The 16,111-nt window shown below is 46.3% G+C and overlaps 2 protein-coding genes across 2 annotated transcripts; one reads left to right on the forward strand and one right to left on the reverse strand.

The window, feature by feature from the left end:
* Positions 1–2,576: 2,576 nt before the first annotated feature.
* Positions 2,577–5,744, forward strand: PtA15_15A256 (uncharacterized protein; the record flags this gene model as incomplete). Its single annotated transcript, XM_053163444.1, has 4 exons — positions 2,577–2,860; positions 2,921–3,150; positions 3,215–3,301; positions 5,398–5,744. 4 exons carry the CDS (start codon positions 2,577–2,579, stop codon positions 5,742–5,744), a joined length of 948 nt encoding a protein of 315 aa, XP_053027419.1.
* An 8,460-nt stretch (positions 5,745–14,204) lies between these two features.
* On the reverse strand, positions 14,205–14,882 carry PtA15_15A257 (uncharacterized protein; the record flags this gene model as incomplete). Its single annotated transcript, XM_053163445.1, has 4 exons — positions 14,205–14,233; positions 14,340–14,375; positions 14,483–14,494; positions 14,627–14,882. The coding sequence occupies 4 exons, from the start codon at positions 14,880–14,882 to the stop codon at positions 14,205–14,207; spliced, it is 333 nt and encodes a 110-aa protein (XP_053027420.1).
* Positions 14,883–16,111: the final 1,229 nt, after the last annotated feature.

The following is a 16,111-nucleotide window of genomic DNA, read 5'->3' on the forward strand; positions in this document are numbered from 1 at the left end:
GTTTTAGTTTTCAAAATCAATGGCGGGTTTGAAAAGTACATTCCAACTTACTTTAGTGGCAAGCACATTTTAAGAAGTCATTATTCATCACATTTTAGGAGTTTTTTTGAAGGTAAGGAAAAAATTTCAATAATAATTGGATTGTTTGTTGGTTAAATAGCCCCAAAATGGAAGAGTAGCTTCCAAACTTGGGTGATTTCCAGATCATCAATTTGGACATCCTTGGTTGGTCATTAGACCAAATTCTAGGAAAAAATAATTTTGAGTGTTTCTGCCAAAAAAAAAACCAGTCATGAGGGCAGGGGCTGTTGCAAAATTACCTCGCCTTTCCAGATGTCAAAAATATGGCTATTTCTGGCCAGCAAGCTAATAAAAAGTTTGCTACTTTGACCAGGAGGTATGAACTAGCCAAACTGGTGCAGCTTGTAGTGCCTCCTTCAGCTTGGAAAATGTAACAGATAATATCAAACAGCTATGGGGGTTGCTGATCCAAATATTTGGGGGTTTGTTTAACCAATTAAAATAGGGGTTATTTGTTACTGATTTTTGAACCTCTTGAATCATTTGCACTATCTTGAACCATTGGAACAGTTCTTGCTGAAAACCAAAAGAGGCACATTTCTTACGTGTGTCTCAAATTGATTTATCAGCATCATATAGTTGAGACTAGTTTAAAAAATCTTGAAGACATAGATTGGAGAAGAATGAGTAAGACTATGGATTTGTTTCTTGAAAATGATCAGTTATTTAGATTTTTAGAGGATCATATCTCAACCAAATCACTTCCAGAATCAGATTTGATACAGTACAAAGATGAGGAGATCAAAATTTGGAAAATAAGAGCAACAATTCAAGAGGTCAAAGCAATTTTCCTCAATCCAGGTCCTGAAATCTTTGATGATATCAACATCACTATTCAATTCTTCATACTAAATTTTATTGAAGAAAATTACAAGGATTTTTTCCTAGCAATGGCCAAGGAAAATGATAATCTCTTGGGAGTCAAGTTGGATTTGATGAATTCATCTTTTCACATCATACATGAGTTAGTCAACATAAAGAAGTACTTGAATTTTTTACACAATATGATTGATCCTAAATTTAAGGGGTACAGATATATCCAGATGAGGAAAAGAGGCAGTCAGAAGGGGGCTCTTGAAGAGTTAGAATTGCTTTCAACCTATATCCAAATCATTGCATTCAAGTACAACCAAAAGACTAGTACATTTTCACCTGGAAATCATGATGGAAAATTTCTCCAGTTTGAAAAAGTGAATATGTTTATGGGATTTGCTCAAGAGTTGATACCTTTGTTAAATTTCCAAATACTATGTTTCCTCCAATGATGATTCTCCCTTCACACATCTGTTTCTTTATTTTTTATCCTATTGGACTCTTTTCTGATTAAGATACTGAAAAAGGAATTCTGTAGCTAGATTTTTTTTTTTGGGATAGCCTATCAACAGGAAGTAAAAACCCTTTTTTGAGGAAAGATTATGTCTTCCAGTTTATTCCTTCATCACCCTGCATCAGTGACCTCTCTTTGCCCAAAAATCACACATAACCATGTGGAACATTTGGCAACGTTGAGCTGGATCCTGTCTTTCTTAATGACCAAGCAAATAGTTGAGCCTGCCACACAATGCATATGCTGTATGGAAATGTCCCACCAGTACTCTTATCTCTCCGTGTACATTTTGAGCTATACTGCAGCTTCCTTTGTGTGTATGATTGGTGACCGCCTGACGCTGGGATTCAGTTTTGTCAACAAAGGGTAGTTACGCTACGCGTAACGCGTAGATAACGGTAACGTAACAAAATTTTTGTTGTTATCTACGCGTTACGCGTAACGGCAGTGCAATTACGTTATTGCAACATGTTGAGCGGTTTTTTTTATGCTTGTTGCGTTATCCGGGCGCGCGGAGCCCTTGAGAATGGGCAAAAAATGAGGCTAAAAAGCCTTAAATGGTCCGTTATTGCGTTATCCGGGGGATAACGCGATAACGGGCCTCAAAAATGCGTTACGCGCGGGGCCTGAAATGACCCCATTACTAGTAAAGTAACGGGGGGCCCCGGATAACGGGGGTAGTTACGTTACCAAAATTGCGCGGATAACGCAACGTAACGTAACTACCCTTCGTTGGTTTTGTTGGCTGAATTTACGGCGTTTTTCTCGGCTATCAGTTTGATTGGTTTATGTAGTGGTTTACTTGGTGTTCAAAATTGATTTGCAAACCACTTTCTACATAAAATCAAAAGATCTACATGTCCAAACTTTTGATGGGGTGAAAGTTGAGGGTTCCCTTCATTTCAAGCGCCTCTCAAAACTTTGATAAATCTTATGATTTTATGTAAAATGATATTTAAAAAGCAATTTTGAACACCCTAACTTGTTGATCAGAAGTAATAAGTAGTAGAACGCAGTGGGGGTGGGAAGCATGCCGTAATGAATTGCACCCACGCCGCGGAGTCGGACGAGGTAGCCCCACGGGGCCAGTTTCGAAACCTGCAACCAACATCGTATCACTATCCAGCCACTGGAACACCTCACCACTGCAAAAAAACCAGCTTCGAAGATGCCAGGAAGACTAGAGCACCGAGTGGCGGTGATCACGGGCGGAGGAAGCGGGATCGGGATGGAGTCGTCACTTTTGTTCGCCTCGGAAGGCTGTCAGGTGATCGTTGCCGACATCGACGTTCTCGCGGCCGCCCGAACCGTCGCTAGGATCCTGGTCGCCTCCGCGGACAAGTGTCCGGCGCCTATGGCCTTCCAATGCGATGTGGGCAAGGAGGAGGACGTGAAGGCGTTGGTGGATAAAGCCGTCGAGGTCGGCGGCCGCTTGGACGTCATTTTCAACAAGTACGTCCGTCCCCTGTTCCTCTCCCACCCCGCAACAAGCTGAATGGTCTGTGGCATCAGTGCAGGGATCATGCACCCCGACGACTCGGATGCCGTCCAGACGGAGGAGAAGATCTGGGACCTCACGATGCGTGTGAACTGCAAAGGGGTCTGGTGGGGCTGCAAGTACGGCATCCAAGCGATGCTGGCCAACCCGGTGGATGAGGGCAAGGGCTTGAAGCGGGGCGGAAGCATCATCAACACGGCCAGCTTTGTGGCCAAGCTCGGCGCCGCGACTCCCCAACTCGCCTGTCCGTACCCTCCTCTGTCCTTCATCACACTAGCATGGCCGACTGATTTCTTCGAAAAACACAGATACCGCAAGCAAAGGCGCCGTGTTGGCGATGACTAGGGAACTGGCCATGGTCCACGCCCGAGACGGGATCCGAGTGAATGCGCTATGTCCGTGAGTACCGCTGGAGTCCACAGCAAGGATTAAGACACACCCAAGCTGACCGGCTCTTCTTTCTATGCCATGTAGAGGTCCTCTTCGCACGCGTGAGTTGCTCGAGCCCAGATGATGTGGTTTTTTTTTTCGAGAGGAAGCTGACACCACAATCCGGCTGGGTGGGGACAGCGTTGCTGATGGACTTCCTGAACACGCCGGAGAAACGCGAGCGCCGGGTGGTCCATCTGCCCATGGGCCGCTTCGGCGAGGCGGTCGAGCAGGCCCGTGGTGCACTGTTCCTCGCCTGCGAGGACAGCAGCTATGTGACCGGGACGGACTTCATGGTCGACGGCGGCGCGCATGCCTGTTATGTCGTCAGTCTCTCCACCACCCCACTCAATCCCGTCTGCCCATCCACTCACCCCTGACTGACTGCTATTTTAGACTCCGACCGGCGAGCCTGCGTCCGAGCCGCCCAAGAGTCTTGCCTCGTCATAAACAGGGTCATCGCAGTCGCTCCATAGATGCCCGCGTTTGCTTCTCCCCAATTGTATGACCACGAGGTCCCCTCGGCTTTCCCTCTTTCCCATCTGCTGCCTTCATTTGCGTATATGTACTCCCCCCTTTTCCAATTCGTCGTTTGAGCCCTTGCCCCGAAATCCAACGCTGCATCACAAGCCAGCCATATGCTCTAGCGGCGCCCCTTCCAACCTGTATGTGAGTGCAACACCACATCCACTGATGGTGCGAGCTTAACTAAGCCTCTCAGAGGAGGCGCGAAGCGTCGCCGAAGGAGACTGGTGTTGGAGGTTTCCCCTTTCGTAAAGACGAGTGAGGTCCCAGAGCCAGCCAGGGCCGCTCATCCCGTCCTCTAAACCCTCCAATCCACACTCACCCCCCTCCCCCACAGAACCACCGTCCTGTGCTCACAAAAGCCACCCGATTGCTGGTCAAGGGATCTCACCATCAGATCCGTCAAGCTCAGGTCCAAGACCTATTTACCACTACAAGAAACAACCAAGAAACTGGGCAGCAATCCGAGTGCTGTGTGGCCTCGCCTGAAATCAATGTCCATCCGTCGACGATGTCAGCCCACAACAACGAAGGGGCCACATCAAAGTGCCCCACTTTCATTGTCCATTTCCACGTCCAAAAACCACTTGTATACCATGCATGCATTTCTATATGTATCCAAAAACTCTTTCATGTTCCTCCATTGAATTTGTATGTATGTATGTTTCTCTGCATACAGACTTGCAACATTTCCCCCAGCCGTCTCATAACCGAAATGGTCAACTCTGGTTTCAAGCTAGGAGACATCAGCCTTGGGGGACTGGGTACATAACGTAAATATCTGCCCCACAACGACTTCGGCCGACTCATTAAAAATTACTGAGCAAGCTTTTCACTCTTTACCACTAATTTACCTTGTTCTTTACTGGGAAGAAATCATGATGATGTTCAAGACATCATCATTGTACATTGCTCTCCACGTGCTGGGGGCCAGTGATCTGGTACTATCTGCTCCAATGGATTCTGCTCCTATGGATGTTGCCTTCAGTAACTTGCGTCTCCTGCTCTATTATCCTTTCTTCACTCTCCATTTTGGCTGACTTGCTCTCCGCGTAAATTTCGGCACGTTCTCGCACAAGCAACGGCTCGCACTCCTGGCAAATTTCGGCGCATTCCCCGACCAGATCTTATGGATCGTGAGCACTCAGCCGGCAACTTGATCATCGATCATGATATGGCGGAGGCAAGTGATATGACGGAGGCAAGTGATATGGCGGAGGCAAGTGATATGGCGGAGGCAAGTCATGACGGAGTCGTTCGGTTTAATAGCCAAGATGAGGCGCAGCAGGGCATCGAGCGTGGAAGCTCGAAGCGCGGAGGTAAATTATAATATCTACGTTCTGTTTCAAACTCAACAATCCCACCGATTAACCCCCTTTGTCGCGAGCAGGTGATAGTAGCACCCTGGTAAGACAGGACAAACGTTATCAAGCAGGACCCGTGAAGCCGATCGAAGGCAATCCCGATAGCACACATAACAGGATTCTTCATGAACTCCAGGAGCACTATAAGTCATCAAACTTCAACACAATTCCAGGTGCCGCCCACGTTGAAGAGCTGGTCCGAATTTCCAATAAAGTAGAGATTGCGCAAGGCTGGATCACGTATCGAGACCTCCGTGACATAGCATGGTCCTCGACTCCCCATATACGGGCGGCCATGTTCAAAGGAGAAGACCCGGACCGCGCGGAAGCGGGATACCCTGAGGACGTTGAAGTGGCAATCGAGAAATTGTGTTCCAATCTGAGGGAGTTGATTCATCCAGACTTAAAAACACCCAAGCCTCCCCAGAACACCCAACCCAAGCCTCCCCAGAACACCCAACCCAAGCCTCCCCAGAACACCCAACCCAAGCCTCCCCAGAACACCCAAAATCTCCTGTAATCCGGGATTGCGAGGAGGGCAACTCTCGCGGGGCTTCTAACCTCTGCAACAAAAAATAAAAGAAACCGCCAATTCTCACTCAACATTTCATCACTTCTTCCTCGTCAACCGGCATACCCGAGTTCTTAATCCTTTCTCTGATTAGAATCTCATTGGCTGTCTTCTAGCAGTTTTTACGCTTGGGTTTTCTTGAAGGTTTGGTGGTCTCTTTTGAATGTGCACAAGGAGCCTCACCTGGTCCCCAATGAAGTACTTCCCGTCTGCTATTTTCCCAACTCCCCTGCCACTGTTGGATTTGCATCCCTCACACTTGTTGATTTAAAAAACCCCAATCAAAAGTTAGCTTTTTTTCTCAAATCTGCTTCTACCACTTTTGTCACTCATTTTTGTATGCAGTCAGAGCCCCCTGCCAGACTTCTTAGAGCTTTTCCAAGGGGGAAGTGGGTGGTGGACCTGTTGAAATTTCGCAGTCTTTTCTCTCTCACCTGTCACTCATTCCTTCCCTCCAGTAGAATATTCATTGTCACACCTTCTTTCCCACAACCTGGCTGCTGTTTTAAAAGCATATAGATCCAATGCTTTGATAGAAATTAGATCATCAGTCTTCTGTGCCTTTTTGCTGAGACCCTGTGAGTCTCTTGTAGTGAGAAGCCTTTTTCCTCCTCACAAGCTTGCAGCTTTAGCCCTCTTTGAGGGCTTCCCTGTCCTTGTTCTCCGCCTCTGATCTTTTTTCCTCAAGGCATTTTTCTCACATCCTCACCACATTTGGTCTCAGCTGCAACAGGACCTATGTCCCATAGTCAGCTGCAGCTCAGCCCAGAGGAGAAGGTACTACCCCTCTGACTGGGCACTAATATATCCTCTGCTCAGACTACAACAATATGGGCCTCCCTGAGGGAACTTCCAGGGGTGTTTTGATGGCGCAGATCCACCAGTATTAGCCTCCCAATCCACCTCCCCAGCTGGTTTTGGCATGAGCTTATGCAGGGCCTCCTCAAGGCCATTTTGTGTTGCAGGAGGGGAAGATGGCAGCATGAGGTTGTTGTGTGTGCTAGACCAGCACACTGGCCAAAGAAAATGACAGGCTGGAGATAAATAAACATACATAGTTTCATTAGCAAGTGTCCTGCAGTTTATGGATATGTACACCCAACAACAACTATGGTGTTCAAAGTTGGTTTGCATAATTTTATGCATGCATAAATCATAAAATCATAAAGTCCTTTTTGCAGGGGATATGACTGTCTGATTGTGTAATGCAAAATTTCCTAACCAAAATATTTTTATGATTTTATGATTTATGCATGCATAAAATTATGCAAACCAACTTTGAACACCATAAAACTATCCAAAATTCCTGGATTTTTGAAACATTCATACATTTTTTGAGCTCAGTCATACATGTTTCACCAGGGAAGAAAGTGTGGCACTCTCTAGAGAGTGCCAAACTGTGACTTTCTTCTGCAACCCTTTAGTACGTCAATTGCGGTAGCATGTGTAATTCAAGCTTCAAAATTTTTTTGATGTTATGTCCAACTAAGGCTGATCTTATCTCTAACTTAATATGGTGGAAAAGAAAAATTCCACCTTGGCCAATTTGTGACTCCAGTGTAAATCAACTTGAATTGTATCTGAAGGCTTACTAGGCTCTGGGCTCATGTCATGGGCTACAGTCACAAACTCTGGATGGGAAAATGGTGATGATTTTGAGAGATCCCATGAGGTAAGACCCCAAATTCTAGCCGCATAAGTGCAGCAGTAGACGGAATCATAAAACCAACATGTGCCAGCAAATACATAGATTAGAATTTCAGCAAGGTTGATTGGTGGTTGGGTTGGGCTCAATGGTGAATCTTGCCTGGATCAAGGTTGATCTATGCATGGGAAGTATGATGGTGGAAGATTGCAGTTGTGGAGCATGTTTAAGTAATATTCTCTATTCAGTGCTTGCTAGAGATGGCCATTTGGCTCTCATTGGCAAGTACCTGTAACCCTTCAGCAGGTACCTGTGTGCCCTTGCAGGTACATATGGGGGGTTCAGTTTGTTCCAATTTAGTCAAAATTCAAGTAAGTAGCTCTGCACTGGCCATGGGTACCTGCAAGGGCTCACAGGAACCTTCTGAAGGGTTGTGGGTAGACTAGCTGCCAATGGGTGCCAAATGGCCATCTCTTGTCCTTGCTCTCTGACCAGCCCCTTTGTGACAGGCTCACACGGGTGCTATATCTGATCCCAAATCTTGACTGATGATCCAGGTCATCCCTGGGCTCATTGGGCACTAGTCTCAGTCCACTTGTCACTGGGGAGAAGTTCTGGGGGTGCCTGGGTTTGCTTGGTGAAGAGGCATCACTTCCCTGTCACTTGCGTGACAAGTCCACCGTAATGTTTGGCCAAACAGTAGGGTGGAAATATGTATTTATGGTCCGCTGTATGTACAATGATGCTTGGCCAAACAGCAGTGGAGTCCTACAAAAAGAATTTGGAGGCTTTATGTTGAATTTTGTATTTTTTATTCAATTAATCGGCAATTATATCACCTATGTTTATATTGGTGCCAAACGGGGCCTTAGAGTTGATTGCTAGCATAAATATATATAAATAATAAAGGTACCCAGCACCCATGTAAGAGGCCGTGATGGTCCTCTTCACTGGTCTGGGTCTGGGGTGAATCTTTCTGGATCCGGGGCAAGGGCTGGTTTGGGGCTGGGCAGGGACAAGGCAACTATGCCTTGGAGGGATTCTAGAACCACAGTATCTCTGAATTTGCAAAGGGGAGCTAGCTCAGGGGAAGTGGTTAGTTCTTCCCTCCTATGTACAACTGAAGAAGAAAATGAGGAAACAAGGATGATATGGAAGGGAAATGGCCAAGGCTTACGTAGCTCAGGGGAAGTGGTTAGTTCTTCCCTGCTGAGCTAGGAGGGTGCGGGTGGTCGAGGTCTAAGAGTCCTGCCGGGACAGGATCTGTGACATTCCCGTGATTGTCCTTGTGAGTTCGTGGGAGGCGGGCTCACAACCCGCGGGCGGGTACTTGGAGCCCTCCCAAGCCAAGCAACTCCTTCCCAATATCCACTGTTTTCCCACTGACCCTTTTCTTCCTGCATTGGTACCTGGTGCCTCACCCCGGTATGTAGGTCAAGGCGGTGTTGTGGAGCTGGGTGTCCCCTGGCAGTGTTGTCAGTGGATTCCCAGCTCCAACCAGGGCCCCTTTCCTCCTCCCCAAATTTCGCATGAAATCCAAACGGAGACGGATACACGTTTTGGCAGGGCTGGAACAGCCATGCCAACAAAGCTACATATCCAATGAGCTTCCTGGATGTCCAGGAAGCTCAATGGATTATCATAAGCAGATTGTTCCGCATGGAACAATCAACAAGGCTGTATCTGCCCGTCCTTTCAAGGACAGGCAAGAAAGGCATCCACTCCGTTCTATTTTTGCACAAAATTCAAACGGAGACGGATACACGTTTTGACAGGGCTGAAACAGCCCTGCAGATGAAGCTACATATCCAATGAGCTTCCTGGACATCCAGGAAGTTCAATGGATTTTTCTGAGTAGATCATTCCGCTTGGAATGATCAGAAAAGGAAAGTGGGCGAGCTTAACTAAATAAGCCTCTCCAAGGAGGCGCGAAGCGTCTCCGCAGGAGAGGCTTAGGACCCAAGTTCCAATCTCTGCCTGAGGCTGAGAGACATTTCCACAGAAAATCAGGATTTTTGTGTTTACATCTCTTTTACAGATTTTCCTCAGCTTAAAATCCAAAGCCTTCCATACCATATTGTAGCCCTGGTTCTCAGCTTTCTTATACACATTTTGTTCAAGTAAATTTGTCACAAGCTCGCTTCTCAGCGGCCATTCCTGTGAGGGGCTGTCTTGAGGAATGCAATGAAGCCATTGGATCATCCAAAGGTCAACGTCAGACACGGGTTTGTTCAGTATGGACTTAACAGTGACAGGTCTTGTTGAATACAGAATTCCCAAGAAAGTTAATGACATATGATGTCAAATTGTATTTTCATGTGTATAGGCCGGGCAGGCTATCCGGGGAACATTGGGCCGGATATAGGCTCTCAGGTGTATTTTTCACATCCAATTCTTTTCCAAGGGATATGGGTAGCTGTCATTTGTAAAACACAATAATATGTAGAAACAAATTCTGATTCTAATGGTACTAGAGGCTGTGAGGAAATCAGAGTTGTACCAGGTGATACATGGGTTCAAAAAGAAATTTGGAAAATTGGCTGGGAAGCCTCAAGCCAAATCTGGGACATTGGGCACAAGTTCCTCCTTTGGAGGGACTTGCGTTAAGTTCAGGTACCCGGGTCCACTGGGGCATTCTTGGGCCAGGGGCCACCCAAGGCCGCGGGTACAGAAGGCAGGTACCCGGGTCCAACCCCTTTTTTCTAGAAAATCAGGCACCCAGACCCGTACTTGACACTGCCTGGCGGGTGCCTGGCGGGTACCCGCCTGACGGGTGCCAGGTACCCGCCGTGGGTACCTGATGCCCATCTTGAAATGGGTGAGTACTTGGCCAAGGCAGTAGCTTTAGTTTCAGATAAGTTTGGCATTCAGGATTGGGTGAGCCAAGATTTATTCTATATTTACACTTTCCATTTCTAATGATCAATGCTGATACAAAAAAACGTTATTGTTTAGATTTGAGGTCTTGTGAGCAACAACACAAAAAAACAACAAGGTTTTGGTGAAGCAGCTCAAGAAGCTCAAATGCCAAGGTTTAGGGGTGAGCCAAACTGGATTTGGTGCTTTGCGCACATAAAAATTATCCTCCAGTGCTGAGAAATGCCTGTCAACATGGATTGAAAATTACAAACAAGTACTACAGCTCAACCAACTCATCCCCTCTGCACAAAATTTCTATTTGTAAGTAAAATTCTCTTTTTCCCTTGTCATTTGAATTCTAACATTTAATATTCTCTTTAATTGATGTACCCGTCTTTCAAGGATGAGTACTTCAAATTGGCAAAATGGGAACCCACATGGATTGCTGAAGCCATACGGCTAGCGCGGGAAATGTGGGTTTCCATTTACAAGCCCAAACAACCAACCAATCCCAAGACTGTCCCAGCTCGGGCTTCCAAGGTAGGTCACAATCATCTGAGATCTCCATGAACGACCTGCTTGCTTTTTTGGAGTTTTTTTTGTATCTCATCACAGCCCAGGACAAGTATGCTTGCAGGCCTGGGCAATGCTGCTTCCACCCAAGGAGGAAACTTCCCAACCAATGCATTAGATGTCTGGCTAGCAGGAGGACTTATCCTTGACAGAATCAAACCGGTGAACCCAATCAGGTGGTGGCTTCACCAGAAGAGATCTGGGAACATGCATGGTGGCCTTATTGATATGGCGCTGGACGTATTAAACTGTCCATGTGAGTTCAAGATGTTCTGTTTTCTTTGCAGATCTTCCTTCTGAATTCTCTTTTGTTTTTAGCAACATCCGTCGGTGTTGGGAGAGCATTCAGCTTTGGGTGCAATTACGTTTATTCAAAGCAGCATTGACTAGGAGCCCGCTCAATCAGTAGAGGAATGATTCTACTCTAAGAATAATATGATCAAAGAAGGGATCCTGGCCTCATGGAAAGAAGAAATGATTGATTCCAGCAAGACTTCCAAGAAGTCAAAAAGAAAAATTGTTGGTGTGGATGAAGATTGAGCCCAGCTGAATAGTAATTATTGACCGACAATCAGCTGATAAGAGTGTTATTATTGTTTACATGGGAGATATAAATTGGGAGTTGAAAAATCAACTCCCATGAATTAATTAATTGACTTCCAAAAGTTGTTTATGTCGCGCGGACCGCCTCTGGACGTCTGTCCCCGGTCCGCGGGACTAAATTTCGACCCGCGCGCATTTTGGGAGTTGGAAAATTAATTCTACTCTCCAGAATGGGAGTCGGAATTTTAATTTCACAAAAAATGACAAAAAATAAAGAAAAACTCATACCTCCGCACTGGGGCATCTAAATCCCCCAAAAAATTTACAGCGGCCATAAAGCACTCTGAATAACACCTGATGAGCCTCACGGCATTTGCGCACCCCAGGAAAGGGGTATGCTACTGTGGGTCTAATTTGGCAGATTTCCTTAGTAGGAAATCCGCCAAAGCCTTAGCTACAGTGCCCCAAAGCCCCCCAAAATTTTACAGTGGGCATAATAGCCTCTGAATGGCACATGGTGAAATTCTTGGCAGTATCAAACCCCAGGAAAGGGGTGTGCTACTGCGGGTCTAATTTGGCGGATTTCCTACTAAGGAAATCTGCCAAAGCCTTTGCCACAGTGCCCCAAAGCGCACCAAACTTTTGGATCATGAAATAAAATACTCTGTAACCAAATGGTTAGCTGCAAGACAGTAACACACCAGCATAAAATAATTTTGAGGCAGCAGGGGCTTTTGGTTATATCTGCTACTAATTGCCTCCACAACAGATAATAGTGTCTCCGCAACAGTTGATAGCCCCTCTGCAAGAGTTAATAGTGCCTCGCCACATTTAATAGTGCCTCCGCCACAGTTAATAGTGCCTCTGCCATAGTGCCTCCGCCACAGTTAATAGTGCCTCCTCCATAGTTAATAGTGCATCTGCCACAGTTAATAGTGCCTCTTTCAAAGTTTGTGCCCGGCACAATCAATAGTGCGTCTGCCACAGTTAATAATGCTTCTGCAACATAACTGTGGCGGAGGCACTATTAACAGTGGCAGAGGCACTATTAACTGTGGCGGAGGCATTATTTGAAGGTTGGGACTAGGTTCTGTTGATCATATTTAGCATCCTTTTTCATCCAGACCCCGACTTGTTTGGAGTTCTTTCCAACCTCAAATGATGATTAATTATCTGTCCTCAAGATCTTCCTCCAGTCGCTTGGGGTCCAATCTTTGTGGCGTTTGGAAAATTGGAGCCAGCGTCGACAGTGGAGTTCACAAAGCAAGCATTTTTTGTGGCAAATTGGTTCTTGAAACCTAATTCATGAGCTCGGCGGCGAGTGGTGCATGCTGAGATTGAGGTCGCAAGCTGGTCCTTGACCTCAGCCATCTTCATCCAAGGATTATCTTCAAGGATCTTTGCTAGTTCACAAAGGTTGCACTAATCTTGATTATAAATGGCTCCGAGTTGGAGGGAGGAGGGATGAACAAGCCTTGATGAAAAAAGCTCAAGGCTGAGAACAGAACAAAGAAGCCCTTCAAAGAGGGCTAAGACTGCTAGCTTGTGAGAAGGAAAAAGGCAACTCACTACAAGAGACTGGAAGATGGTCTCAGGGATCGGTTCAAGAGAACAGATGATTTTCAATTCTAATCAATCAAGATATTTAATCTCTTAAAACTGAGGGACAATATGTGGGACAGAAGTTGAAATGAATATTCATCTCGAGGTAATGAAGTGAGTGACAGGTGAGGGAAAGGGAAAGAAAGGAGAAAGAAATGTGAAATTCCAAAACATTGGTCTACAATGTACTAAACGAGCACTGGCCGATGCTTTAGAAGATCTGCAAGATTGAATTCTTTTATAATGAACTGAATGAGAAGTGGCTCATGCCTTAAAAGATCGCTGCGGCCACCAAACTTCTTGAGCATATCCATGAGCACTGGTTCCGTCTGATCTACATTGATCAGATGATACAATATAGCCAGGGTCGCCACTCTTTTATGAGCCGATGAAGAGTCAAATCGATCATAGAGGGTGTTGAGAGACGTCCAACCATTGCGCGCGGATGAATACATTGCACGTTTAAGCTGGGGATCGCCCTCGATGATTCCCACAAATATAGATCGGTTCACTGAGCAGTAAGATTTCAATTTTGGCGGAAAGTTAAGATCAATAGATTTAGGTGTGAGATAGCGTTTTAGATAGCTCATTCTAGTAACTTAGATCTTTTCCAAATCCAAAGAATGGATTCGTGATTGCTGATTTGGTAAAGAGGTTTCAGTGGTATCGTTAGTGTGACAATATACCAGGGAGAGATAATTGATGAGACAACAAACCCTCGTCCCATATTAAATATAGTACGCTATCAAAAGCACATTGTTTGTGAATGCCAACAACATAGCTAATCATTCCATTGATGTGAGGGAGAAGCCTGTTAAGTTTTGTATACCTCAACCATAGGCTGTAGAGGCCATACAAGGCAGAGCAGCGCACATTCAATGTCGCAACTACACCTCGATTTACAGTATGGGCAAGAACTGCAAGCCATTCCTTGACTAGTACATCTGGGGTATCCTGGGTGTCCAGAATTTTTTTGAACCCAAGTTGTATTAAGCAAGATGGATATTCACGTGGATAATCTTTATCTTGTGTTTGTATAAAGAACAGCCTGAGTGGGTCATCTTCATCCAACGTTTCCCACTTGATGTTGACTGAACCAATTTTTGATTATTAGCATCACTTTCAGGAATGATTGGAACTATGTAGGATTAAATTTGGTAGTTCTGAGATATGTTTGGTGGAAAATTTCACTTACTGGTGGCGTAGCGCTTAGCAACTGCCGGGAACACGAGCCAAACGGCCAACACCAGCGCAGCAGAAAAATCTTAGCAATTTTTTTTCCTGCTCGCAGTTGCCCCATAAAGCTATGGATCAGTACTCACGCGTCGCCTCGTCTGCGTCCTCTGGAGTTTGTAATGCTAGGCAGAGAGGCATAGCGGGATACAATGGCAATCAGTAAATTTCTTGGCAAACCATGATTCAATTGCTGGATTAGAGTGCGGTGCTGAATAATCCCGAGGCCTACCTGGAGAACGTCCTAGAGATTCAAATGAAGAAAATGATTCTCAGTTCTTGTTGTGTTGTTGTGCAGGACATGATGCAAAGAGAAACAAGAGAGAAGAATATGGGGGAGTTAACTATGGAATGAGAGTAGGGGTATTATACACACCTTGAAAAAGACGGTCAAAATGTTCCTGGAACTCTTCGACAGCTTGCCTGACATAGGGAGCTTGTGCAAGGGGCATCCAATGCCGAAGTTGATGCGCTGTAGCGACTGTGGGGGAAGCCATTCCGTATTCCGAGGAGCTTCCCGCCGCAATGGCAGCATCGCCATCCTTGAAAATCTCCATCGCTTGAGTGACATCTAATACTAGTTGGCAGCTGAAAATCGAGAGAAACAGGGCACTAAATGTGGGGAATTGCATTGTGTAGGGTTAAATGGTGAGGAGAAGCGATGAATTGGTTGAATGAGGTTTAATGGTGGCTGATGTTAGGTGAAGAGGCTTTCCTGCTCATGCCGAAGGCCGTGTTTTCTTTCGGAGCAAGCTGACTGGGTGTATATTACTTCCTCAAGCCTTAGGCAGTGAGTCCTAGTATCCACTAGTTTCAAGCTATAAATAACATTTGTACCAAACAAACATGAAAGCGCCGACTTGTCACGTCCACTACATGTTCGAAGCAGGGGGAGGTCTGCTCGGCACAGGGCCACCGCGCCGCGCTTCGGTTATTGAACTTTGTGGTTGTTGTATGTACACCACGAACTTAACACAAGTCCCTCCCGCCCTAGCTTAACACAAGCCCCTCGTTTCAGAGGGCGGCGGGTGAAACACCGCTGGGCGCCTCTCGCGGAGCGAGCCTCTGAAAGAGGGGCTTGTGGGGTATCCATTCCGGCTTGCGTTCTCTCTGGTACTCGCCGCGGGCTACTGGATTGCGGGTAGCGCCGCAGTCAGTTTCCCGCGACGAGTGCGGGAGGAGAGGCGCGTGAGGGAAGAGTGACTTGTCTTACCCACGACGCCCTGACCAGAGGGAAGAGTAGGAATGTGTGCTCTCAATGGAGGAGTTGGGTTTCAGGCGAAAACCCTCTCATCTAGAAGAGAAAAAGGGGCGGGTGGGAGGTGTCTAAAAAAGAAGAACGCCCGAGATGGGGACTGTCTTTTGCGATCAGGAGGAAGAGATGGAGCACACACTGCGCTGTCTCGCTTCGTGACGCTGGTGATTATATACCAGGCGTCCGTCATGCGCAGCTTCTGACTTGCGCATGACTCGGCTCTTTGTCCTGATCCCTGAGTCCCCACTCTCAGCCTGCATGGACCGGAGGGAACTCGCCGGTTCCCGCTCGATCCCCATCAATCCCTGACTTGGCGTGAGCGGTTTTGAAATTTAGGTGGGAGGAATTTGCTTCCACTTGTTCCCTATCTTGCAGAGGGAATTTTCGGAGGCCTGTTACACCAATTGAAAGGCCTACAACCAGCCCTTCCCATGCCCAAACATGGATAAAACTCAGCAGTCCATCCGGTGGCCATGGCCCTTTGAATTTTTACATTTTTGAGACGAGTGACCGGCAGATTGTTCAGGGCTTACACTGTATCAAGCCCGCCAGTCGGATGCAATGAATTGCGGCCGTCAATGATCTAAAAAAAAACCTGACGGGCTG

This window comes from Puccinia triticina, chromosome 15A, assembly GCF_026914185.1.
Source record: "Puccinia triticina chromosome 15A, complete sequence".
NCBI lineage: Eukaryota > Fungi > Basidiomycota > Pucciniomycetes > Pucciniales > Pucciniaceae > Puccinia > Puccinia triticina.